The sequence below is a fragment of the Somniosus microcephalus genome, chromosome 23 (assembly GCF_052327205.1).
Source record: "Somniosus microcephalus isolate GS21.2 chromosome 23, FLI_Smic_1.0, whole genome shotgun sequence".
Classification (NCBI taxonomy): Eukaryota; Metazoa; Chordata; class Chondrichthyes; order Squaliformes; family Somniosidae; genus Somniosus; species Somniosus microcephalus.
Window position 1 is genome coordinate 56,718,958 of NC_141009.1, and position 25,969 is coordinate 56,744,926.

General features: G+C 49.2%; 1 protein-coding gene across 2 annotated transcripts in view; it reads left to right on the forward strand.

Moving 5' to 3' along the window:
- The window catches only part of lrsam1 (leucine rich repeat and sterile alpha motif containing 1), a 100,889-nt gene that overhangs the window by 6,302 nt on the left and 68,618 nt on the right, over nt 1-25,969 (forward strand). For both annotated transcript variants that reach the window (XM_085965878.1, XM_085965879.1), the window contains exons 3-8: nt 795-839; nt 5,549-5,626; nt 8,572-8,640; nt 14,297-14,381; nt 16,573-16,694; nt 22,747-22,837. In XM_085965878.1, the coding sequence (XP_085822004.1) occupies nt 795-839; nt 5,549-5,626; nt 8,572-8,640; nt 14,297-14,381; nt 16,573-16,694; nt 22,747-22,837 (490 nt within the window). The remainder of the gene's footprint in view (nt 1-794; nt 840-5,548; nt 5,627-8,571; nt 8,641-14,296; nt 14,382-16,572; nt 16,695-22,746; nt 22,838-25,969) is intronic.

Below are 25,969 nucleotides of genomic sequence, written 5' to 3' on the forward strand. Positions count from 1 at the left end.
GTTTAACATCTGATCCGAAAGACGGCACCTCCGACAGTGCAGCATGTCAGCCTGTGCTCGAGTCTCTGGAGTGGGATGTGAACCCGCAACCTTCCGACTCTCGGGCGAGAGTGCTACCCACTGAGTCACGACTGATACCTGGACTACCTTGTGGGAGAGACCTTCTTCCAAATACACTTGCACGTGTTAGTCTGGCTCCAGGGATGCTAAGGAGCACAAGTTACAGAGTCGTAGAAAGGCACTGGGGTGAGCGGAGGCTTAGCGTGTAATATAATGGGAGGGGCTAACAGTGCGTCTGATACAGAAACAGCAGAGGTCCGTAGACTCTAAGATCCCTTCCTCTCCCCTTACCCCCCCTCTCCTGACGACTGCCCCATGTTGGGATACAGTTCAAAGGTCGGGCACTGTCCCTCTAAGTGGCCTTTCCCCGTGTAGGTTTAAACAGTTTTGTTGCACTGTCCAACTGTTGGGGGGGCATCAGTCAAGCCTGGTTGTCCCCTCACCCACAATCACAACATGTCTTCCAGCTGGGGTTGCTGGGCATGGATCAGGAGTGGAAATCACGGCTGACTTTCTTCTCTTCCCCAGGGCCCGTTGTGCAGTGTCCTCGCCACCACTGTGGTCATTTTATGCACTCGGACTCCGAGCAGGCCTGGAACACAGGCCTGTATTCTGAGATCATACGGTGAAATGTACCAAGAATGACAGGACTTGATCAGTGAGTGATGGATTCTTTCACCTTATTGGGACAGGATTCTGCAGCTGTGGTTCATTTTTCAATCTTTTATCTCCAGATTCCAGTCAGCGTCTTTTCCATGTGCAGAGTCTTACAGAAGAAGGTAGGAGCTTTCTGTGTGTGCTCGCCGCTCCCCCGTGTGTGTGCTCGCCGCTCCCCCCCATCTGTTGGTTTCTATGCATTTAGTGTATCTCTCCCTCTTGCGAGTCTATCCCTATCCCTGACAACTGGTGCTAAAAAATGTATATATTTATATATTCGTTTATAAACTTTAAATAAACAAAGTGCAGCCTACTGCTTCCCGCTATGCCTCTCTTGGCATCCTCCGAAGGGCACTTCAAGGCACTCATCGCTGCCTCCTTACCAGCAGCAACCCCAACTGCCCCATCCTACTCTCTCGCCGGCCTTCCTGCCCAGTGCGCCCGATGGGGGATAATCTTTCCTACCTCCTAACCGTCCCACTCACCCCTCCCAATGCTGACCCTCTGGACTCTGCCACTGCATCAGCTATCGCTGCCCCTCTCCGCATCTCCCTCCAGAATGTCCGTTCATTTGTGAAGAAGGCCCTTGCCATCCATGAGCTTATTGTGGATGATTGCACCAACATCATGGCCTTGATGGAAACCTGGCTGAGGGGTGGTAACACCTTCACTCTAAATGAAGCCTCCCCGCCTGGCTATATCTTCCACTACTTGCCCCACCTGGTGGTGTGGCTCTCGTCACCAAATCACACCTTGGTCTGTCCCCCTGCTCCTCAGGCACTTTCTCCTCCTCTGAGCATCTCACCTTATTCCACCCCTCTCACCTCTCGTTAAAATCCTCGTTCTCTACCGCCCACCCAAGTACCAAGCCAAGTTTCTCACTGAGATATCTTCACTGCTTTCCTCCCTCAGCCTCTGCATCGAGTGAGTTTCCATCCTCGGTAATTTCAACCTCCATCTCAATTCATCAAGCTCCCCAACCCATATTCACAGCCACCCCCTTGACCTCGCCATCTCACGTGGCCTCGCTACTCCCATCGTGTCAATCGCAGATAAGGCCATCTCCGATCACTTCCTTGTATCGCTCCCCCCCCCCCCCCCCCCCCCCCCCCCACATCCCTCTGCTGGAAAACTCTCCCAATTCACTTACAACTGCAATTTCAAAATCCCAACTGTCCAGCCTGTGGCCCTCCATTCACCATGACCTATCTGCAGCTACCGATCTGCTCAACCACACCCTTACCTCCACCTTTGATGCTCTAGTCCTCATTAAAACCATTACTCTCTCTCTCACCCTGGCCATCCCCCCGGTACAGCCCTCATCTCCGCTCCATTAAGTCCAAGGGACGCAGACTCGAACGGATATGGCGGACAACTGGTTTAATCATTCGCCGCCACGTCTGGCTGGACCACATAAAGCACTATCGGGTCCTGCTCTCCTCTGCCAAAACTGCTCACTATTCTGGAATGCAAGAACGACCCCCGGCTTCTTTCCTCTACTGCAAACCGTCTTCTTAAACCCCTCTCCCCTGCCTTCGCCACCCTCACCTCCAACAACAAGTGCGATGAGCGTAAGGGTGACCCCGAGCTTCCTGTCGCCCGTCACTTTAATTCTCCGCTTCACTCTCACTCTGATCTCTCTGTCCTCGGCCTCTTACACTGTTCCAGTGAAGCTCAACGTAAGCTCGAGGAACAGCACCTCGTCTTTCGATTAGGCACTTTACAGTCTTCCGGACTCAACATCGAGTTCAACAATTTCAAACTATAACCCCTGCCCCCATTTTTCATGCTGTATGATTTTGCCATTCCCATTTGCAACATTTTATCTTTCCTGCCTCTTACATAAACACAGGATGTTCTTTCAATTCCTCCCCCCCTCCTAAACCCCCCCCCCCCCCTGTCTCTGCACCTGCTTAATGTCTGTTACATCTCCAGCTTTTTCCAGTTCTGATGAAGGATCCCAGACCTGAAACGTTAACTCTGTTTCTCTCTCCACGGATGCTGCCTGGCCTGCTGAGTGTTTCCAGCATTTTCTGTTATTTCAGATTTCCAGCACCCGCAGTATTTTGCTATTGTATAAGTGCGAGGAGCTCATGGACTTCTTTGTCACTAAGATTGAGACCATCTATTCAGCTGCCTCCATCATTTCCCTCCCTTCCCCTAGCCCAGTGGGTCAAATTTCCTTTATGGTTTGCCCCCGCCCTAGCCTTGAATTCGCATCTTTCTCTAGTTTCTCTCCTATCTCCCCTCATGCCCTCTCCGAGCTCATCTTGTCAATGAGACCCACCTCCTGCTCCCTCAACCCTATTCCCACTAAACCACTGACCACCCAACTTCCCTTCCTGGCCCCTATGTTAGCTGATACTGTTAACAGGTCTCTGTCCTCGGGTACTGTCCCCCTCCCCTTCAAATCTGTTGTCATCACCCCTCTTCTCTGGAACCCCCCCCCCCCCCGACCCCTCTACAGCTCAATCTCCAACCTCCCTTTCCTTCAAAATCCTTGAACGTGTTGTCGCCTCCCAAATTCGTGCCCATCTTTCCCGGAACTCCATGTTTGAATCCCTCCAATAACGTTTCCTTCCCTGCCACCGTACCGAAACGGCTCTTCTCAAAGTCACAAATGACATCCTATGTGCCTGTGAACGTGGTAAACTATCCCTCCTCGTCGTTCTCGACCTGTCTGTGGCCTGTGACATGGTTGACCACACCATCCTTCTCCAACGCCTCTCCACCGTCGTCCAGCTGGGTGGGACTGGACTCGCCTGGTTCCATTCTTATCTATCCAGTCGTAGCCAGAGAATCATCTGCAATGGCTTCTCTTCCTGCTCCCGCATCGTTACCTCTGGTGTTCCCCAAGGATCTATCATTGGCCCCCTCCTATTTCTCATCTACATGCTGCCCCTTGTAAACATCATCCGAAAACACAGCGTCCGTTTCCACATGTATGCTGATGATACCCAGCTCTAGCTCACCACCATCTCTCTCGACCCCCCACTGTCTCTAAATTGTTAGACTGCTTGTCCGATACCCAGTACTACATGAGCAGAAATTGGGAAGACTGAAGCTATTGTCTTCCATCCCCGCCACAAACTCCTTCCCTCTCCCTGGCATCTGTTGAGGCTGAACCAGACCGTTCACAACATTGGTGTCGTATTTGACCTGAGATGAGCTTCCGACCACGTATCCGCAGCATTACAAAGATTGCCTATTTCTACCTCCATAACATCGCCCGTCTCTGCCCCTGCCTCAGCTCATCTGCTGCGGAAACCCTCATCCATGCCTTTGTTACCTCTAGACTTGACTTTTCCAACGCACTGCTGGCCGGCCTCCCAGCTTCCACCCTCCATACAAGCTCATCCAAAACACTGCTGCCCATATTTTGACTCGCTCCAAGTCCCGTTCACCCAGCGCCCACGTGCTCGCTGACCGACACTGGCCGCCTTGTTTTCAAATCCCTCCACGGCTTCGCCCCTCCCTATCTCTGTAACCTCCTCCAGCCATACAACCCTCCGAGATATCTGCGCTCCTCCAATTCTGGACCCTTGCGCATCCCTGATTTGGTTCGCTCCACCATTGGCGGCCGTGCCTTCAGCTCAGGAATTCCCTCCCTAAACCTCTCCGCCTCTCTACCACTTTCCTCCTTTAGGATGCTTTGTGAAACCCACCTCTTTGACCAAGCTTTTGGTCATCTGTCCTATCTCCTTATGTGGCTCGGTGTCATTTTTTAATCTTTCTGTGAAGCACCTTGGGACGTTTTACGACATTAAAGGTGCTATATAAATGCAAGTTGTTGTTGAGTTGAGACAGGTTCCTGCCCTGTCAGCGGTCAACCAGTTCAGCACAGGCTGGGGATTGAGCTTGGCACCTTCCTGGTCTGTACGTTCAGCTACTGACTGCATAAACCCACTAACCAATCGGGGGAGCCTGTCTCTGTCAGTATTTAATACCGAATACTCAGCCTTGTACCATTTTGTGCCGTCTGGTTAATCATAAACCTCTAAACTGGTTCCACACCAAGTCCTGTTGATTTTTAGAATGTCTCCTGAGAGTCGTAAACATAGCTGAGATTTACACATGGACACCCTCTGAACCTTCGCCTCTCCTGTTTTCATCTCGTTATAATCACGGGTTTAATTGCACTGGGGAACTCCCTATACTCTCCCAGGGCAGGTGCAGCACAGTTTAGATATGGCGTAAAGCTCCCTCTACACTGTCCATCAAACACTCCCAGGGCAGGTACAGCACGGGTTAGATACAGAGTAAAGCTCCCTCTACACTGTCCCATCAAACACGCCCAGGGCAGGTACAGCACAGGTTAGATACAGAGTAAAGCTCCCTCTACACTGTCCATCAAACACTCCCAGGGCAGGTACAGCACGGGTTAGATACAGAGTAAAGCTCCCTCTACACTGTCCATCAAACACTCCCAGGGCAGGTACAGCACGGGTTAGATACAGAGTAAAGCTCCCTCTACACTGTCCTATCAAACACTCCCAGGGCAGGTACAGCACGGGTTAGATACAAAGAAAAGTCTTGATGATGTGCTTCAGCCCCCAGCAGTATGAGACTTCCATTTCTCACATCAATGTCTCCAAGTCTGGTTGTCACTTAGTGACAAATTAGCCGCAGTTTTGGTGCAATGGGCCACTGGCATTAGGTTCAGTCTCTTCAGCGGAGCCTGCAAATTGTGTGAGCTGTTCATAATATTTGCTAGTTTTGATTAAGTTTTACCTCCTTGGGGCATTGTCAGCAGTGTGACTGGCAAACCTGTGTTGGTGTGAGGCTGCACTGTTCCTGAAAACTTCATTGCTCTGCTCTGTTTGTTTTCCAGGTCTTAATTGTTCACACCAATCACTTGTCAACGCTACTACCCAAGTCGTGTAACATCCAGGATTTGTCGATGCTGAAGGTAAGTGCGGGGCCATGTCTTGGCCTCGGGCTGCTCCTTGTTTATATTACACCGAAGGGACTTGTGGAGTGCTGCAGGTCTCGGGAGATCGGAGTCCAGAATACTTTCTGATTCTCGGTTCAGTTGGGTATGTGTACTTATGTGCATCCTCTACACGTGCTCTCTCCCTCCCACACACACTGCATCCGTCTTCATGCTCCCTTCTTTGCACATGGTTTACTCCTCTCCCCCCATCCCCCAATCCCCCTCTCCCCATCCCCCGCTCCCCCTCTCTCTCTCCCCGCTCCCCCTCTTCCCCTCTCCTCCCTTTAAAACTATATATGTTGTGGAGTTTTGAATCTGTTCTATTGACTGCAAGTGAAGTGTTTCACAGATTGGTCATTCTGTGGTGCTCTACAATATTCTCTGTATGCACCCATCATATTTATCTTTATTTCACACATCCCGTGCGACATTGCCACCAAGAAGAGTAACCGCAGCAATGTCGTGGGGACACCACCTCCAACTTCCCTTCCAAGTCACACGCCCTCCTGACTTGGAAATATATCATCGTTCCTTCATCGGCGCCGGGTCAAAATCCTGGCACTCCCTGCCTGTCAGCCCCGTGGGAGTACCTTCGCCACATGGACGGCTGCTGTTAAAGGAGAAGGCGGCTCACCACCAAGGGCAGCTAGGGATGGGCAATAGAAACCTAGAAGATAGGAGCAGGAGTAGGCCATTCGGCCCCTCGAGCCTGCTCCGCCATTCAGTGAGATCATGGCTGATCAATGCCAGCCTTGCAAGGAACGCCCACATCCCAAGAACAAAAGTATCGCCTGTTAACGATTGTCATTCTTTTACCAGCTTTAGCGGGTGGAGTGACTCAGAATTATTCTGGATTATTACCTGAGCCGCGAGCGAATTTGGCTAGGACAAATAAAATTAGAGAGTTAAATGCGTGGCTCAAAGACTGGTGTGGGAGAAATGGGTTTTGCTTCCTGGGACACTGGCACCGGTACTGGGCCAGGAGGGAGCTGTTCCGTTGGGACGGGCTTCACTTGGCCAGTGCTGGGACTAGAGTCCTGGCGGATCATATAACTAGGGCTGTAGAGAGGGCTTTAAACTAACTAGTGGGGGGGAGGTTCCTAGAGAGCAAATAATAAAAATGACAACAGAGAAGGTCATAGATTTAGGTAGCAGTGGGGAAATTAAAAACCAGAGCGTGTCAGGAAGGGGCAGAAGGTATGGAGTAAAAGGTAAAGTAATAAAAAGGGCAAAAGCAGGAACTAAGTGTCACAAAACATATTTGAAAGTTCTCTATCTGAATGCACGTAGCATTCGTAACAAAATAGATGAGTTAATGGCACAAATAACTACATATGGGTATGATCTTGTGGCCATTACAGAAACATGGCTGCAGGGTGACTGCCTGGGAATTAAACATACCAGGTTATTTAACGATCAGGAAGGACAGGCAGGAAGGAAGGGGAGGTGGGGTGGCTATGTTAATAAAGGAAGGAATCACTATAATACAGAGAAATGATATTGGGTCAAAAGATCAGGATAATGAAACAGTTTGGGTGGAGGTAAGGAATAATAAGGGGAAAAAACACTAGTGGGCGTAGTCTATAGCCCTCCGAACAGTTGCAACTCTGTTGGACGGAGTATCAATCAGGAAATTGATAACATGGTTGAATTCCATATTCAATTAGAGGGTGAGGAGGTTGTATCTCAAACAAGCGTGCTAAGCTTGAATAAAGGAGACTATGAAACACATCAAAGTTTGCAGATGATACTAAGATGGGAGGGAAAGTAGTGAGTGAGGAGGACATAAAAAACCTGCAAGGGGACATAAACAGGCTAAGTAAGTGGGCAGAGATTTGGCAGATGGAATACAATACTGGAAAGTGTGAGGTTATGCACTTTGGCAGGAAAAATCGTAGAGCAAGTTATTATCTTAATGGCAAGAAACTGGAAAGTACTGAAGTACAAAGGGATCTGGGGGTCCTGGTGCACGAAACTCAAAAGGTTAGTATGCAGGTGCAGCAAGTGATTAAGAAGGCCAATGGAATGTTGGCTTTCATTGCTAGGGGGATAGAATATAAAAATAGGGAGGTATTGCTTCAGTTGTACAAGGTATTGGTGAGACCGCACCTGGAATACTGCATACAGTTTTGGTGTCCATACTTAAGAAAGGACATACTTGCTCTCGAGTCAGTACAAAGAAGGTTCACTCGGTTAATCCCGGGGATGAGGGGATGGACATATGAGGAGAGGTTGAGTAGATTGGGACTCTACTCATTGGAGTTCAGAAGAATGAGAGGCGATCTTATTGAAACATATAAGATTGTGAAGGGGTTGGATCGGGTGGATGCAGGGAGGATGTTCCAGATGATGGGTGAAACTAGAACTAGGGGGCATAGTCTTAGAATAAGGGGCTGCTCTTTCAAAACTGAGATGAGGAGGAACTACTTCACTCAGAGGGTGGTAGGCCCATGGAATATGCTGCCCCAAAAAGCTGTAGAAGCTACATCATTACATAAATTTAAAACAGAAATAGACAGTTTCCTAGAAGTAAAGGGTTATGGGGAGCGGGCAGGAATTTGGACACGAGTCTAGGTTCGGATCGGTCATGGCCCTGTGGGTAGCGGAGCGGGCCCAGGGGCCGTGTAGCCTGATCCTGCTCCTATTTCGTGTGTCTAATTCTGTTAGATTCAGGAGATGGTTCTGTGATAGTAGATTGGCGGTTAGGATCAGATCAGCCATGATCTTATTGAATGGCGGAGCAGGCTCGAGGGGCCGATTGGCCTACTCCTGCTCCTATTTCTTATGTTAATGCCAGGGGAATGGGGGAGAGCGTCAATGTTCAATGGACCGTGGGACAGTGTGTGGCTGTGTTGTGTTCGGCATTGATTTCAATTGGTCGGTGTTTGTGGAAATTGTTACTCTCTGTTTCTTGGTTTTAGATTCTGGATCTCCATGGCAACAGCCTCACCTCGCTCCCCGAGGATATGGGACAACTCTTGGCCCTTCAGGTAAAAAACCATGTTCTTGCGAGTTCTACCAGGAGTGAGAGCCCTTTAAGTTAATGGCAACCACCGTCCAGGTGTCCATCACAAATTGGGCCAAGGGGGTTGCTTTAATCATAGAATGGTTACAGCACAGAAGGAGGCCATTCGACCCGTCGAGCCCGTGCCGGCTCTCTGCAAGAGCACTTCAGCTAGTCCTAACCCTTTGCCCGTAGCCCTGCAAACAAAATTTTCTTCAAGTACTTATCCAACTCCCTTTTGAAAGCCACAGTTGAGTCTGCCTCCATCACCCTTTTCAGGCAGCGCATTCCTGATCCTAACCACTCGCTGTGTTTTTAAAAAAAAAAAAAAAAAAGTTTTTCCTCATGTCGTATTTGGATCTTCTGCCAATCACCTTAAATCTGTGCCCTCTGGTTCTCGACCCTTCCACCAATGGGAACAGTTTCTCTCTATCTACTCTGTCTAGATCCCTCATGATTTTGAACACCTCTATCAAATCTCCTCTCAACCTTCTCTGCTCTAAGGAGAACAACCCCAGCTTCTCCAGTCTATCCACGTAACTGTAGTCCCTCATCCCTTGAACCATTCTTGTACATCTTTTCTGCACCCTCTCTAAGGCCTTCACATCCTTCCTAAAGTGTGGTGCCTAAAATTGGACACAATACTCCAGTTGAGGCCGAACCAGTGTCATATTTGACCCTGAAATGAGCTTCTGACCAGATATCTGCGGCATAACTAAGACCGCCTATTTCCACCTTTTGTAACATCGCCTGTCTCCGCCCTTACCTCAGCTCATCCGCTGCTGAAACCCTTTGTTACCTCCAGACTTGACTATTCCAACACACTCCTGGCTGGTCTCCCACGTTCTACCCTACGTAAACTTGAAGTCATCCAAAATTCGGCTGCCCGTGTCCTAACTCGCACCAAGTCCCATTCATCCATCGCCCCTGTGCTCGCTGACCTACATTGGCTCCCGGTTAAGCAGCACCTCGATTTCAAATTTCTCATCCTTGTTTTCCAATCCCCCCATGGCCTCGCCCCTCCCTATCTCTGTAATCTCCTCCAGCCCTACAACCCCCTGAGATATCTGCGCTCCTCTAATTCTGCCCGCTTGAGCATCCCTGATTATAATCGCTCAACCATTGGTGGCCATGCCTTAGAAACATAGAAGATAGGAGCAGGAATAGGCCATTCGGCCCCTCGAGCCTGCTCCACCATTCAATGCGATCATGGCTGATCATCCAAATTCAGTACCCTGTCCCTGCTTTCTCCCCATACCCCTTGATCCCTTTAGCCTTAAGAAATATATCTAACTCCTTCTTGAATATATTTAATGAATTGGCCTCAACTGCCTTCTGTGGTAGAGAATTCCACAGGTTCACCACTCTCTGGGTGAAGAAATTCTTCCTCATCTCAGTCCTAAATGGCTTACCCCTTATCCTTAGACTGTGACCCCTGGTTCTGGACTCCCCCGCCATCGGGAACATCCTTCCTGCATCTAGTCTGTCTCGTCCTGTTAGAATTTTATAAGTTTCAATGAGATCCCCTCTCATTCTTCTAAACTCTGTTGCCTAGGCCCTAAGCTCTGAAATTCCCTGCCTAAACCTGTCCGCCTCTCTACCTCTCTTTCCTCCTTTTAAGATGCTCCTTAAAACCTACCTCTTTGACCAAGCTTTTGGTTATCTGCCCTAATTTCTCCTTATATGGCTTGGTGTCAAATTTTTTTGTCTTCTACTCCTGTGAAGCGCCTTGGGATGTTTTACTACGTTAAAGGCGCTATATGAATACAAGTTGTTTATAAAGGTTCAACATAACTTCCTTGCTTTTGTACTCTATGCTTCTATTTATGAAGCCCAGAATCCCGTATGCTTTTTTAACCGGTTTCTCAACCTGCCCTGCCACCTTCAATGATTTGTGCACACTAACCCCCAGGTCTCTCTCTTCATGCACCCCCTTTAGAATTGTACCCTTTAGTTTATATTGCCTCTCCTCGTTCTTCCTACCAAAATGTATCACTTTGCGCTTTTCTGCGTTAAATTTAATTTGCCACGTGTCCGCCCATTCCTCCAGCCTCTTGAAGCCTATCACTCTCCTCACTATTCATTATACTTCCAAGTTTTGTGTCATCTGCAAATTTTGAAATTGTGCCCTGTACTCCCAAGTCCAAGTCATTAATATATACCAAGAAAAGCAGTGGTCCTGGAACCGACCCCTGGGGAACACCACTTATCCAGTTCCCTTTTGAAAGCCACAATTGAATCTGCCTCCACCACCCTTTCAGGCAGTGCATTCCAGATCCTAACCACTCGCTACGTAAAAATGTTTTTCCTCATGCCACATTTGGTTCGTTTGCTAATCACCTTAAATCTGTGTCCCCTGGTTCTTGACCCTTCTGCCAATGGGAACAGTTTCTCTCTCTACTCTGTCTAGAGCCCTCATTATTTTGAACATCTCTTATCAAATCTCCTCTCAATCTTCTCTGCTCCAAGAACAACCACCCCAGCTTCTCTAGTCTATCCATGTAACTGAAGTCCCTCATCCCTGGAATCATTCTTGTAAATCTTTTCTGCACCCTCTCTAAGGCCTTCACATCCTTCCTAAAGTGTGGTGATCAGAATTGGACACAATACTCCAGTTGAGGCCGAACCAGTGTTTTATAAAGGTTCATCATAACTTCCTTGCTTTTGTACTCTGTACCTCTATTTATGAAGCTCCCATATGCTTTTTTTAAACACTTTCTCAACCTGCTCTGCCACCTTCAACGATTTGTGCGCATATACCCCCAGGTCTCTTTGTTCATGCGCCCCCTTTAGGATTGTACCCTTTAGTTTATATTGCCTCTCCTCATTCTTCCTACCAGAATGTATCACTTTGCACTTTTCTGTGTTAAATTTCATCTGTCATGTGTCCGCCTATTCCACCAGCCTGTCTATGTCCTGTTGAAGCCTATCACTATCCCCCTCACTGTTCATTATACTTCCAAGTTATGTGTCATCTGCAGATTTTGAAATTGTGCCCTGTACACCCAAGTCCAATTCATTAATATATATCAAGAAAAGCAGTGGTCCTAAAACCGACCCCTAGGGAACACCACTGTATACCTTCCTCCAGTCTGAAAAACAACCGTTCACCGCTACTCTGTTTCCTGTCACTTAGCCAATTCTGTATCCATGCTGCCACTGTCCCTTTTTATTCCATGGGCTTCAACTTTGCTGGCAAGCCTATTATGTGGCACTTTGTCGAACGTCTTTTGGAAATCCATATACACCACGTCAACCGCATTGCCCTCATCAACCCTCGCTGTTACCTCATCAAAAAACTCAATCAAGTTAGCTAAACACGATTTGCCTTTAACAAATCCGTGCTGGCTTTCCTTAATTAATTCACGCTTTTCCAAGTGACTGTTAATTTTGTCCTCTATTATCGTTTCTAAAAGCTTCCAAACTACTGAGGTTAAACTGACTGGCCTGTAGTTGCTGGTTTTATCCTTGCACCTTTTTTGAACATTGGTGTAACATTTGCAATTCTCCAGTCCTCTGGCACCACCCCCGTATCTAAGGAGGATTGGAAGATTATGGCAAATACCTCCGCAATTTCCACCCTTACCTCCCTCAGCATCATAGGATGCTGACTTATCTACTGGCGACTTATCTACTTTAAGTACAGCCAGCCTTTCTAGTACCCCCTTTATCAATTTTTATCCCATCCAGTATCTCAACTACCTCCTCTTTCACTATGTCTATGGCAGCATCTTCCTTGGTGAAGACAGATGCAAAGTACTCATTTAGTACCTCAGCCATGCCCTCTGCCTCCATGCGTAGGTCTCCATTTTGGTGCCTAATGGGCCCCACCCCTCCTTACTACCTGTTTACTGTTATATGCCTATAGAAGACTTTTGGATTCCCTTTTATGTTGGCTGCCAATCTATTCTCACACTCTCTCTTTGCCCCTCTTATTTCCTTTTTCACTTCCCCTCTGATCTTTCTATATTCAACCTGGTTCTCATTTGTAGTCTCAACCTGAGATCTATCATACTTTTTCTGCTTTATCTTACTCTCTATCTCTTTCGTCATCCAGGGAGCTTTGACTTTGGCTGCCCTACCTTTCCCCCTCGTGGGAATGTACCTTGACTACCCGAACCATCTCTTTAAAGGCAGCCCATTGTTCAATTACAGATGGGTGTGCGATTTTTAAAAAAATCCCCCCACCCCCGCCCATGCAAATCTGTCTGCCTCCTCCTCCGTTGGCAGGACGGATGTTCTGAGTGTTACATTTGCCCGTGTCTGTTGCAATTTACCATTCTGACCCGCCTGCTCAGTTTTGATCCCAGTTCCCACCCTCCCGCCCCCTCTTCCACCTGCCTTGTCTTCCCTTTTCTGTCGATGCTTGTGGCAGGTTCCTCCGTTAAACATGATGAAGTCCGTCTGTTGGAGGGGAGTCGATGGAGGCCACGTTTTGCTGCAGACCCTTTCGAGTGGGACTGAGCTGCTCGTTGTTACAGGCACTGGGTCAGAAAGCAGATAAATTGCTGTTTGGTGAGGCGTGCCAACAACAACTTGCATTTATATGGCACATTTAACGTAGGACAGAGTCCCAAGGAGCTTCACAGGAGCATAATCAGACAAAAATTGATACCAAGCCCAAGGAAGAGACATCAGCAGCGGTGACCTTTGGGATGTTTTCCTACGTTAAAGGTGCTATATAAAAACTTGGTCAGGGTTTTAAAGTGGGTCTTAAAGGAGGAGAGAGAGATAGACAGTCGGAGAGGTCTAGAGAGGGATTTCCAGAGCTTGGGGCCTAGACTGCTGAAGGCGTGGCTGCCAATGTCTCCCCAAAACCCACCCTTCCTCTTTGTTTTGCCAGTTTAACCGAGGCACACTTTTTCCTCTGATCTTCCCTCTGGAAGGTGCTAACTTGTGTTTCTGTGGACACCAGAAGCCTTTGGCTCTTCCGTCAAGTGGCCATTCTTCATGTCTGAGTCCAGGCAGTGAATGGTGGCATGCTATTTGACTGTAGAGGAATGACTGCCTACCCATGTCCTGTCCGCTCCTGACGCGTGCACGTTCCAACATAAGTCACTGGATAACAACTGGAGACCTGTCTATCTTTCTCCCCATATCCCCCCCCTCACCCAATGACACTGAGTCCAACTGTAGCACCCTTACTGGTGCCACCCCACCCCACTAAGCTTAGCTAGCGAATTACTTTGAAGTGCACCAACTGTATGTGGACAACCGTGGCAGTCATCTTGTGCACAGTAAAGTTGCAGTAAATGTATGATGGTACTCTAGGTTTCGTCAGCAGTGTTGATTGAGGGAGAAATGTTCAGTCGGAGACCAGCAGAGCTCCCTGCTGCTTCTTGACTCGTAACTTGGGATCTTTGACAGTCTGAACAGGCAGATAAGGCTGAAAGTCGGCAGCCTAAATTGGGTGCACTAAATCTTAGCGATTAAGATGGCTAATGCGATGGGATTGTTCTGTTGTGATCTGGAACAATATAATGGGTTCTTTTTGATCATCAAAGCGTTAGGACTGCCCTGGCCCTCCATCCCTCTCGAGTGATGTTATTCACCCAATTCCCTTGGCCTGCAGAGTTGCTGTTTGTCTCCTTGTCCTGCTGTGCTCTCCCTCCACTGACGGTTTTTTTTTGGTAATATTTCAGGTGCTCAACATGGAAGAAAACCATTTGAAATCTCTCCCCAACTCGCTCGCGACCTTGGCCCAGCTTCAGACGCTTAATCTAAAAGGTAATAGACCCTGAGTTTAAGGTGCGCGCTCTGGGGAGGCTGGTGGATTCACAGTGGCGACCTGCCTACACTCCTGACTGGAAAGTCGGAGTTGGAATCGCAGTCACTGCATGGCATCGTGCTCTGGTCGCCACAGGGACTTTGCTGCTTCAACTGGGAGAGGGAGGGAGGAGCAACTAGCTTGTGGGATGGGGTAAGGAGGAGGCTGTGGATTAATCTTGTGGAGCTCCTCACAGGGAGCAGCATTTGAAGGAGCCGGTCTGTGGTCCAGCCTGGGCTGCTCCTGGCCCGGCCCGTGCTGCTCCTGGCCCAGCTCTCCTTGTTAAGGCGGTTTGTGTGAGCCTGTGATGGTGGAGACAGACAAGAAGTGCAATCTTTACACCCACGTGACCATGAGCTTTTCTCTGATCTCTCAGCCTCCCTTCAGCTGGGATCCAGGTTGTGGGGTTGCGTGAGACCAGCTGAAAGGAGGCAGCCTTGGTACTTGGCCCCTGCTTGTTAACAAAATGGACAGCTCCAGCGAAAGGAGGAGTGTTGGCACCAAGAGTTGAGCCTTTGGTCACCAATTTGTCTTTGAGACTGGGCTGCTTCAGTGACATTTCCACTGCATGCCCCCACTCCGCGCTACACAGCCTGTGCAACAAGCACCAGTCTCCCCCGGCCCCCCACAGTCAGTGCGACGAGCACCAGTTCCCCCGGCCCCCCACAGTCAGTGCGACGGGCACCAGTCCCCCCCGGCCCCCCACAGCCCGTGCGACGGGCATGAGATCCCCTGTACATTGGGCCCATTTTCCTGTCAGCACAAGCTTGCACTGTTGGAGTATGTTTGCTGGCATCTCAACAGGAAAGGAATCCTGTTGAGCTGGTAAAGATTGCACTGGGAGCACTGATCTTGTGTCAGCAACCGAGGCCTTCGGGAATTGTCAAGTGGTTTCAGGACTTGAAGGTGTTCCAGGCTGGTTGGGCGGCTGAGGGCGCCCCGGACGCTGGTTGGGCGGCTGAGGGCGCCCCGGACGCTGGTTGGGCGGCTGAGGGCGCCCCGGACGCTGGTTGGGCGGCTGAGGGCGCCCCGGACGCTGGCTGGGCGGCTGAGGGCGCCCCGGACGCTGGCTGGGCGGCTGAGGGCTCCCCGGGCGCTGGCTGGGCGGCTGAGGGCTCCCCGGGCGCTGGCTGGGCGGCTGAGGGCGCCCCGGACGCTGGTTGGGCGGCTGAGGGCGCCCCGGACGCTGGTTGGGCGGCTGAGGGCGCCCCGGACGCTGGCTGGGCGGCTGAGGGCGCCCCGGACGCTGGCTGGGCGGCTGAGGGCTCCCCGGGCGCTGGCTGGGCGGCTGAGGGCTCCCCGGGCGCTGGCTGGGCGGCTGAGGGCTCCCCGGGCGCTGGCTGGGCGGCTGAGGGCTCCCCGGGCGCTGGCTGGGCGGCTGAGGGCTCCCCGGGCGCTGGCTGGGCGGCTGAGGGCTCCCCGGGCGCTGGCTGGGCGGCTGAGGGCTCCCCGGGCGCTGGCTGGGCGGCTGAGGGCTCCCCGGGCGCTGGCTGGGCGGCTGAGGGCTCCCCGGGCGCTGGCTGGGCGGCTGAGGGCTCCCCGGGCGCTGGCTGGGCGGCTGAGGGCTCCCCGGGCGCTGGCTGGGCGGCTGAGGGCTCCCCGGGCGCTGGCTGGGCGGCTGAGGGCTCCCCGGGCGCTGGCTGGGCGGCTGAGGGCTCCCCGGGCGCTGGCTGGGCGGCTGAGGGCTCCCCGGGCGCTGGCTGGGCGGCTGAGGGCGCCCCGGGCGCTGGCTGGGCGGCTGAGGGCGCCCCGGACGCGTTTCCTGTAGGACCCTTGTCTGTTAAGAAATTGACTTTCATCGTGTCAATCTGGGCTGGATTGGATCTCTGGCCCCAGTGCTGACTGTGTCTAGGCCCCACACCACCCAGTCCCCCGGATTCTGGTGTTTTTAATTGTGCGACAACACTTAACATTCATTCAATGCCATTGACATAACAAAATATACAAGGCACGTCACAGCTGGAGATCGGAGCCAAGCAGCAGTTGGCGGGGGATTGGGGAAGAAGGCTGAAAGCACCATTTGCGGGTGTGTTGTATGGAGTCCCGAGAAGGTGAGGAGGGCTGTAGCCAAGGTGAGGGGCCTCCTCTCTCCATCTAATGCCAAGTGTAAATATCCCCGTTTATCTTCCTCCCTCGCCCCAACGGTTTTAGGAAACCGAATCCGGAAATTGCCAGAACCCCTGAGCGGACTGAGGAGCCTACGCACGCTCGACATCAGTCAGAATCAAATCCAGTTTCTCCCACAGGACCTGGCTCATATCAGGACACTTGAGGTAATCCCACAGTCTGTCTTTTATCTTTTGATCTCTGCAGCATTTTCTGTATTTCTTTGCGATTTAAACACTCGTTTATACAGAGAGCGGGTTTACTGAGAAGGAAATAAACATTTCAGTGACATCATCTGCACGACTGTGAAGCCCGAAGGCTAAGTAGGTTACAGGAGCAGCCTCCCATTGGTGGTTTATTTTTATATAACCTGCTGAATCACACTGGGTGGTTTGGCAGTTTAAAATTGAGGAACAATACTGGCTCGTCCCGTCAGGACTTGCTGTGGCAAAAGATTACCACAAGTTTCATACCCGATGCGCCGTGATTTAATCACATGATGGCTTGGGTGTAGGAGAGGGCTAGCCGTGGGATTCGAGTGGTGTGCAGTGATTAGAGTTCGTGTAAAAGGCTGGGGAGAGTTTAGAACGAATGAGTGTCTGTCTGTTTCAGACGCTTCCCCTGCATTGATCCTCAGTCCATGTGGGCTCCCCCAGCCTGGCAGCCCCTACTGTCTCAATCACCAGAAAAAACAGACTTGTATTTCTATAGGGCCCTTCAGGACCTCTGGTTGTCCTATGGCACTTTGCAGCCAACAAAGTACTTTTGAAGTGTAGTCACTGTTGAAATGTAGGAAACACAGCAGCTAATTTACACACAGGAAGGTCCCGCAAACAGCAATGAATAAATGGCCAGGTAATCTGCTTTTAGTGATGTTGTTTGAGGGATGAATATTGGCCTGGACACTGGAGAGAACACCTCTGCTCTTCTTCGGAATAGTGCCGGGGGATCTTTTATGTCCACCTCGGTTGGGTGGGGCCTCGGTTTAACGTCTCATCCGAAAAACGGCACCACCGACAGTGCAACACTCCCTCGGTACTGCCCTGGAGTGTCGGTTTAGATTAAGTGATCATAAGAACATAAGAAATAGGAGTAGGAGTAGGCCAATCGGCCCCTCGAGCCTGCTCCGCCATTCAATAAGATCATGGCTGATCTGATCCTAACCGCCAAATCCACTATCACAGAACCATCTCCTGAATCTAACAGAATTAGACACACGAAATAGGAGCAGGATCAGGCTACACGGCCCCTGGGCCCGCTCCGCTACCCACAGGGCCATGACCGATCCGAACCTAGACTCATGTCCAAATTCCTGCCCGCTCCCCGTAACCCTTAATTCCCTTTACTTCTAGGAAACTGTCTATTTCTGTTTTAAATTTATGTAATGATGTAGCTTCTACAGCTTTTTGGGGCAGCATATTCCATGGACCTACCACCCTCTGAGTGAAGTAGTTCCTCCTCATCTCAGTTTTGAAAGAGCAGCGCCTTATTCTAAGACTATGCCCCCTAGTTCTAGTTTCACCCATCATCGGGAACATCTTCCCCGCATCCACCCGATCCAACCCCTTCACAATCTTATATGTTTCAATAAGATCGCCTCTCATTCTTCTGAACTCCAATGAGTAGAGTCCCAATCTACTCAACCTCTCCTCATATGTCCATCCCCTCATCCCCGGGATTAACCGAGTGAACCTTCTTTGTACTGACTCGAGAGCAAGTATGTCCTTTCTTAAGTATGGACACCAAAACTGTACGCAGTATTCCAGGTGCGGTCTCACCAATACCTTGTACAACTGAAGCAATACCTCCCTATTTTTATATTCTATCCCCCTAGCAATGAAAGCCAACATTCCATTGGCCTTTTTAATCACTTGCTGCACCTGCATACTAACCTTTTGAGTTTCGTGCACCAGGACCCCCAGATCCCTTTGTACTTCAGTACTTTCCAGTTTCTTGCCATTAAGATAATAACTTGCTCTACGATTTTTCCTGCCAAAGTGCATAACCTCACACTTTCCAGTATTGTATTCCATCTGCCAAATCTCTGCCCACTTACATAGCCTGTCTATGTCCCCTTGCAGGTTTTTTATGTCCTCCTCACTCACTACTTTCCCTCCCATCTTAGTATCATCTGCAAACTTTGATATGTTACACTCGGTCCCCTCCTCCAAATCGTTAATATAGATTGTAAAGAGCTGGGGACCCAGCACTGACCCCTGCGGAACACCACTAGTTACTGATTGCCAGTCTGAGAATGAACCATTTATCCCAACTCTCTGCCTTCTGTTAGATAGCCAATCCTCTATCCATGCCAGAATATTACCCCCAATCCCGTGATTTTTTATCTTAAGCAATAATCTTTTGTGTGGCACCTTGTCAAATGCCTTTTGGAAGTCTAAATACACTACGTCCACTGGTTCCCCTTTATCCACCCTATATGTTACTTAAAGAACTCCAGCAAATTTGTCAAACATGACTTCCCCTTCATAATTTAATAGGACAAAGTCAGCATGGTTTTATGATTATCCAAATGTCCTGTTACTGTCTCCTTAATAATGGACTCCAAAATTTTACCTACCACAGATGTTAGGCTAACCGGTCTATAGTTTCCAGCCTTCTGTCTACTGCCCTTTTTAAATAAGGGTGTTACATTAGCAGTTTTCCAGTCTGCCGGAACCTTTGCCGAGTCCAGGGAGTTTTGGAAAATGATTACCAATGCATCCACAATCCCTACCGTCACTTCCCTCAAGACCCTAGGATGTAAGCCATCAGGTCCAGGTGATTTATCCGCCTTGAGTCCCATTATTTTACCGAGTACCACTTCCTTAGTGATTTTGATCTTGTTTAGCTCCTCCCCCCCTTTAGCCCCCTGTTTGTCCAGTGTTGGGATATTCTTAGTGTCTTCTACTGTAAAGACTGATATAAAATATTCATTCAGTATTTTTGCCATCTCCATATTTCCCACCATTAATTTCCCGGTCTCATCCTCTAAGGGACCAACATTTACTTTAGCCACCCTTTTTCTTTTTATATAACTATAAAAACTCTTACTATCTGTTTTTATATTTTTTGCTAATTTACTTTCATAATCTATCTTCCCTTTCTTAATCAATCTTTTTGTTATTTTTTGCTGTCTTTTAAAGTTTTCCCAATCCTCTATCCTCCCACTAGATTTGGCTACCTTATATGCCCTTGTTTTTAGTCGAATACTATCCTTAATTTCTTTACTTAGCCACAGATGGCTGTCTTTTCTTTTACACCCTTTTCTTCTCAGTGAAATATATTTTTTTGGAAGTTGTAAAATAACTCCTTAAATGTACACCACTGATCATGTATCGTCTTACCCTTTAATCTATTTTCCCAATCCACTCTACTCAATTCCGCTCTCATACCTTCATAGTCTCCTTTATTCAAGCTTAGCACGCTTGTTTGCGATCCAACCTTCTCACCCTCTAATTGAATATGGAATTCAATCGTGTTATGGTCACTCATTCCAAGGGGATCCTTTACTAGGGCATTTTTAATTAATCCTGTCTCGTTACACAGGACCAGATCTAAGGTTGCTTGCCCCCTGGTCAGTTCAGTTACATACTGCTCAAGAAACCCATCCCTAATACACTCAATGAACTCATCCTCAAGGCACCCCTGCCCAATTTGATTTGTCCAATTAATATGATAGTTAAAATAATTATAGATGTTCCCTTATTACAAGCCTCAACTATTTCCTGATTGATACTCCGTCCAACAGAGTTGCCACTGTTTGGAGGCCTATAGACTACGCCCACTAGTGTTTTTTTTCCCCTTATTATTCCTTACCTCCACCCAAACCGTTTCATTATCCTGATCTTTTGACCCAATATCATTTCTCTGTATTACAGTGATTCCTTCCTTTATTAACATAGCCACCCCACCTCCCCTTCCTTCCTGCCTGTCCTTCCTGATCGTTAAATAACCTGGTATGTTTAATTCCCAGGCATTGTCACCCTGCAGCCATGTTTCTGTAATGGCCACAAGATCATACCCATATGTAGTTATTTGTGCCATTAACTCGTCTATTTTGTTACGAATGCTACGTGCATTCAGATAGAGAACTTTCAAAGATGTTTTGTGACACTTAGTTCCTGCTTTTGCCCTTTTTATTACTTTACCTTTTACTCCATACCTCTGCCCCTTCCTGACATGCTCTGGTTTTTAATTTCCCCACTGCTACCTAAGTCTATGACCTTCTCTGTTGTCATTCTTATTATTTGCTCTCTAGGAACCCCCCCCCCACTAGTTAGTTTAAAGCCCTCTCTACAGCCCTAGTTATATGATCCGCCAGGACTCTAGTCCCAGCACTGGCCAAGTGAAGCCCGTCCCAATGGAACAGCTCCCTCCTGCCCCAGTACTGGTGCCAGTGTCCCAGGAAGCAAAACCCATTTCTCCCACACCAGTCTTTGAGCCACGCATTTAACTCTCTAATTTTATTTGTCCTAGCCAAATTCGCTCGTGGCTCAGGTAATACTCCAGAGATTATTACCCTTGTGGTTCTGCTTTTTAATTTGGCCCTTAGCTGCTCAAACTCCCTCAGCAGAACCTCCTTCCTTATCCTATCTATGTCATTGGTACCAACATGGACCACGACAACTGGATCCTCCCCCTCCCACTCCAAGTTTCTCTCCAGTCCAGAGGAGATGTCCTTAACCCTGGCACCGGGCAGGCAACACAGCCTTCGGGACTCTCGCTCTCGGCTGCAAAGAACTCTATCTATCCCCCTAACGATACTATCCCCTACCACTACAACATTTCTTTTAACTCCCCCCACTTGAATGGCCCCCCGCTCCACGGTGCTGTGGCCAGGTTGCTCATCCTCCCCGCAGTCCCTGTTCCCATCCTCACAGGGAGTAAGAGCCTCGAACCTGTTGGACAAGAGCAAGGGCTGCGGCTCCTCCAACACTACCTCCTGGATCTCCGTACCTGCCTCACTTCTAGTCACACCATCCTGATCAAGTGGGATATTTTTCCTGCTTTTTTTTTGCCTCTCCCAGGAGATTATGTGATTGCTGGTGAGTGGGGAGCATTGGGGGGGGGGTCATGTTGCTTAGTTGCAGCACATTTGAATGGGACAGATTCAGTGGACCAACTGGCCTTTTTCTGTTCATCTTTTTCGTGCGTTTACCTTCAACATTTAACTTGCAGTAAAGGGGACACAACTGGTTCAAACGTCGGGAAATATTGCAAACCGTAGACAGTTCGGAGTAGAAAGGTAAGTCAGACTGAACCCTTCACGGAAAGTGAGAGATTTTTGGAATGAGAATAGTCATTGAGGCGGACAGTGTGAATGGGTTCAATAGGCAATTGGGCAGGTTTCTGGAGAGGGAGAGGATGCAGGAGGAGCTCGGTAGGGTTTGAGATCTGTCAATAAAGGGAAGGGTCGTTAGGTCTGTTGGGCCTCTCTTGTTCCAGATTGTTTGTCTTGGTGCTTTTTTAAACTTCTCCTTGTCCTACAGCTTCTCCTGGCCCAGCTCCGCCAAATCGTTCCATTGCTGTGTACTGGCTCTGTGTGGTTTTTTTGGAAAAGAGTGGGGGGGGTGGCGCGGTGGGGAGCTGGAGATTCAATGATTGAGGGCTTCAGATCAGCAACCTTGATTTTAGAAAGAACTATAGCCCAGGCTATGTGTGTACAAGCCTCATCGACTGAAACCCGACCAGACGTGTTGAATGTCTTTACTGCGCTGGTGCTGTGAATGATGTCTTTGGACAGGCTGGAGATTGTTTATACAGTAAATTGTATGAATGAGAAGTAGAAAGTGCCCACACCGGTCTAGTCCCCAATCTTTAACTGGCAGCTACTGGCCTGAGATTATGAGCAGCTTCCAGACAGAGGGCCACAGCTGAGAAACGTCAGACTGGTGAAACCTAATCACAGCAGAAATACCCAGCAGAAAATAAACCGATAGATTCCAGGATTCAATCTACTGATGTGTCTCAGTGCTGGGGTAGTGCATGATTTCACTCAAACCCCTCAATTAGACTCCAGCCTGTAACTCACTTCCAAGAATCTGTTATTCTATACATAAACCTCCCGAATGCCTCGATTAGATTCGCTGAAGAGATGTGTGTTCCTTTGCCACAATATAGTTTCTATCACATGCTGGACTTGATTTCTGAGCTTTCGATTTTTGTGTTCTCTCTCTCTCTCTCTCGCTGACCTTCCCTCCACCTGCACCCCCTCAACAGTCCCTCAGTCTAGATGCAGAAGCTATGACCTACCCTCCAGCCAGTGTGTGCAGCAATGGGACAGAAGCCATCAAACAGTTTCTGTGTAAAGGTAAGGAGACTTGTCATTCTGTGACTGGCTTATGCTCAGCAGGTGAACGGCTGTTTAATTCCTTCACCATATGTTGGGTAAAAGCTGAGCCTGGCACACACACTGGGCACATGTATTACAAGGGAGCACCGCACACCCTTTCCCCATTGAGTGAGAGACCTCTCTGGGGGGGCCCTGAAAGCAGCTGACAGGAAGTGAGAGCGTGAGTTGGGAACGACCATTTCCCCCTCTCATCATCTTCCCCACACTAGAGACCAAAGTTCGTTGCCTCGCCACGACCGAGATAAGGACTTGAAATACAGGAAACTCTTTATTATCCGGCACCAACGGGACTGGCATGGTGCCGGTTTATCAAAAAAAAAAGTCCGGATTACAGAGAGGTATAGTTTAAAAGGTACGAGAGCTCCGTACACAGCAACAAATCCAGGCTTCCCTGTTGCTTAGCAACATGTGCAGGAACTCCGGCCACAGACCAAGCATCCCTGTTGCTTAGCAACAAGTGGAACCCCAGTTACACAGCCACAGATCCAGGAACTGCCACTAATACAGGAAACGTTGTGCTATCCGGAGGTGAGCTATCCGGCAATCTGGAGCCACCGGCAAAAATCAGCAGCCGTTTTTTATTCTTTTTTGTTTTTTTTGCTTTGTTTGAACAGTCAAGCTGTGCAAAGTCTGTAGCTATAGCAACAGCTTCAGCTACAGAGCTTTAGGGCCACACCCGAGTGTTTAGAAGCTGTTGCTAAGCAACAGTGTTTGTTGTCAGATACGGAGATAAGACTCTCAACATTGACTCTGGAGAGTACGGAAGTTTTGAGGCAACGGCAGCAGCTCGGTCCCGTGGGTGCTGGATAGCACAAAGTTTCCTGTATGAAGTAAAACTTACCTGAACCTACTCCTGAATTTTGCCGGTTAACAGATTTTCGGTTATTTAGATGTCGGTTAAAAGAGAGTTTCCTGTATAAAGGATTGTGGGCACAAGCCTGTACCGTCCTTCACCGTCGCACTGCAGCTACCCACAGCTTGTTGAGACCCGCTGGCTTCTGGGGGTTTTTGCAGGTGATGCCCATTTGTGCTACCAGACCTGTAGTTACCAGTCTCCTCGTCACCAGCACTGGGCTGAGGTTCCTGCTCTGCTGCGACCACTGCTCATTCCTTTCATCGCCTCTGTGTACAGGAGCCAACACTAAGGTTCATAGCCATCAGCAAATACTGTACGTGGCTTTGTTTATAATGGTGTATGAAGAGAAACCGCCAGGAACGCGCAGCAGGTCAGACAGGAAACAAAGAAAGACTTGCATTTATTCAGCACCTTTCACAACCTCGGGACATCCCAAAGCACTTTACAGCCAATGAAGTACTTTTGAAGTGTGGTCACTGTTTAATTGAAGGGAAACACAGCAGCAAGTTTGTGCACAGCAAGGTCCCACAAACAGCAATGTGATAATCACCAGATAATCTGGTTTTAGTTGTTGGTTGAGGGATAAATATTAGATGGGAGACCGAGGAGAACTCCCCTGCTCTTCTGAAAACAGTGCCATGGGACCTTCTACATCCAGTTGAGAGGGCAGACGGGGTTTAATGTCTCATCTGAATGACGGCACCTCCGGCAGTGCAGCATTCCCTCAGTACTGCACTGGAATGTCAGCCTGGGTTATGTGCTCAAATCTCTGGAGTGGGACTTGAATCTTCTAACTCTGAGGCGAGAGTGCTACCAACTGAGCCATGACTAACACCTTGGCTCAGTAGTAGCCCTCCAGGAAAGGGAAGGGACAAACTGATGTTTCGGGTGGAATACCACATCAGATCAGAGACTCTGGCTGGAATTATTACTGTGGAGTCGGGTTGGGTGCGTGTGAGCTGCGTAGCTGGTTGGGAACGCGATGTTCTGCTCCGCGCATTCTTCAGGGTGATGAGTTTGTCAGGCCCAATTAAATGGAGCGGGTCTGATGACGTCATTGATGACTCGTTTCCAGCGCTGATATTTAAAGCAGCCTTGCACTCAACTCATTTGAAGGTTGCTAGAGGAGGGCGGAAGCTGGAATACAAAGGGCTGAATACTGTTCTAAACCAGCAATGATGGACAGTCAAAAGCAGAGGGCTGCACCACGACTTTCTGACGCATCCCTACATACTCTGGTGGAGGCAGTGAGAGCACACAGGCAGGTCCTGTTCCCTGCTGATAGGCGCAGGAAACTTCCCAAAGACACCAAAAGGATCTGGTTGGATATAGCAGAGGAGGTCAGCAGCAGGGAGGTCATGAGGAGGACCTGGATCCAGTGCAGGAAACCATTCAATGATCTGATGAGGTCAGGAAAGGTGAGTGCAGTGCCACACTCTCCTTCATCTTGATGTCCCTGTCACCACATATCTATCACTCTGGCTTCCCAAGCCTACTCCTGCACATCACTCCTCACACCAACATACCTTGCACGTCCACCCATCCCTCTCTATGTACATACTCACTTCCCCATCTGACTAACCACCCCTCACACTCGCCCTCATCCTAATACAATCATAGCAAGTAACACCACGGAAGGAGGCCATTTGGCAATGGCACCCCACTCCCTCAGTCACCCTCTACACATGTAGCCCATCCATTCCTTATACTCATTCCATCACTCTCACTCAAACTTCTCTTTCCCTCCTTGCAGGAGAAAAGAGCCCAGAATGCGCGGGATAGGCAGAGAACCGGAGGTGGCCCTCCAGTATTGACGCAATTGACTCCAGCAGAGGAGGGGCCCTGGAGATATCTGGAGTTGCAGAGCTACTGCCGGTGGGAGACGGAGAGAGTGACATCCCAGCAACTTGGTGACAGAATCACATCTCATACAGCCGCATGGCATACAGCAGTCACTCATATGGTGACTGATGTCAGCAGCCAGTGAAATGTCATCACGTGCATAATGGCAATTACTCATCATTCTAATATAACACCTCTAATTCATCTCTTCGCTCTCCCACAGGTCCATGAACTGCCCCCACCCCCACCCCCACCCCCCACTGTCCAGCCGGAGGAGGAAGACGACTCCTCAGAGGAACCTCCAGCCTCTGAGGGTGCAGCGTCAGACCCAAGCGCACCCAGCACCAGCCCAGATACGCACACCTCGGTGGGTCCTGTGCACCATAGAGTAG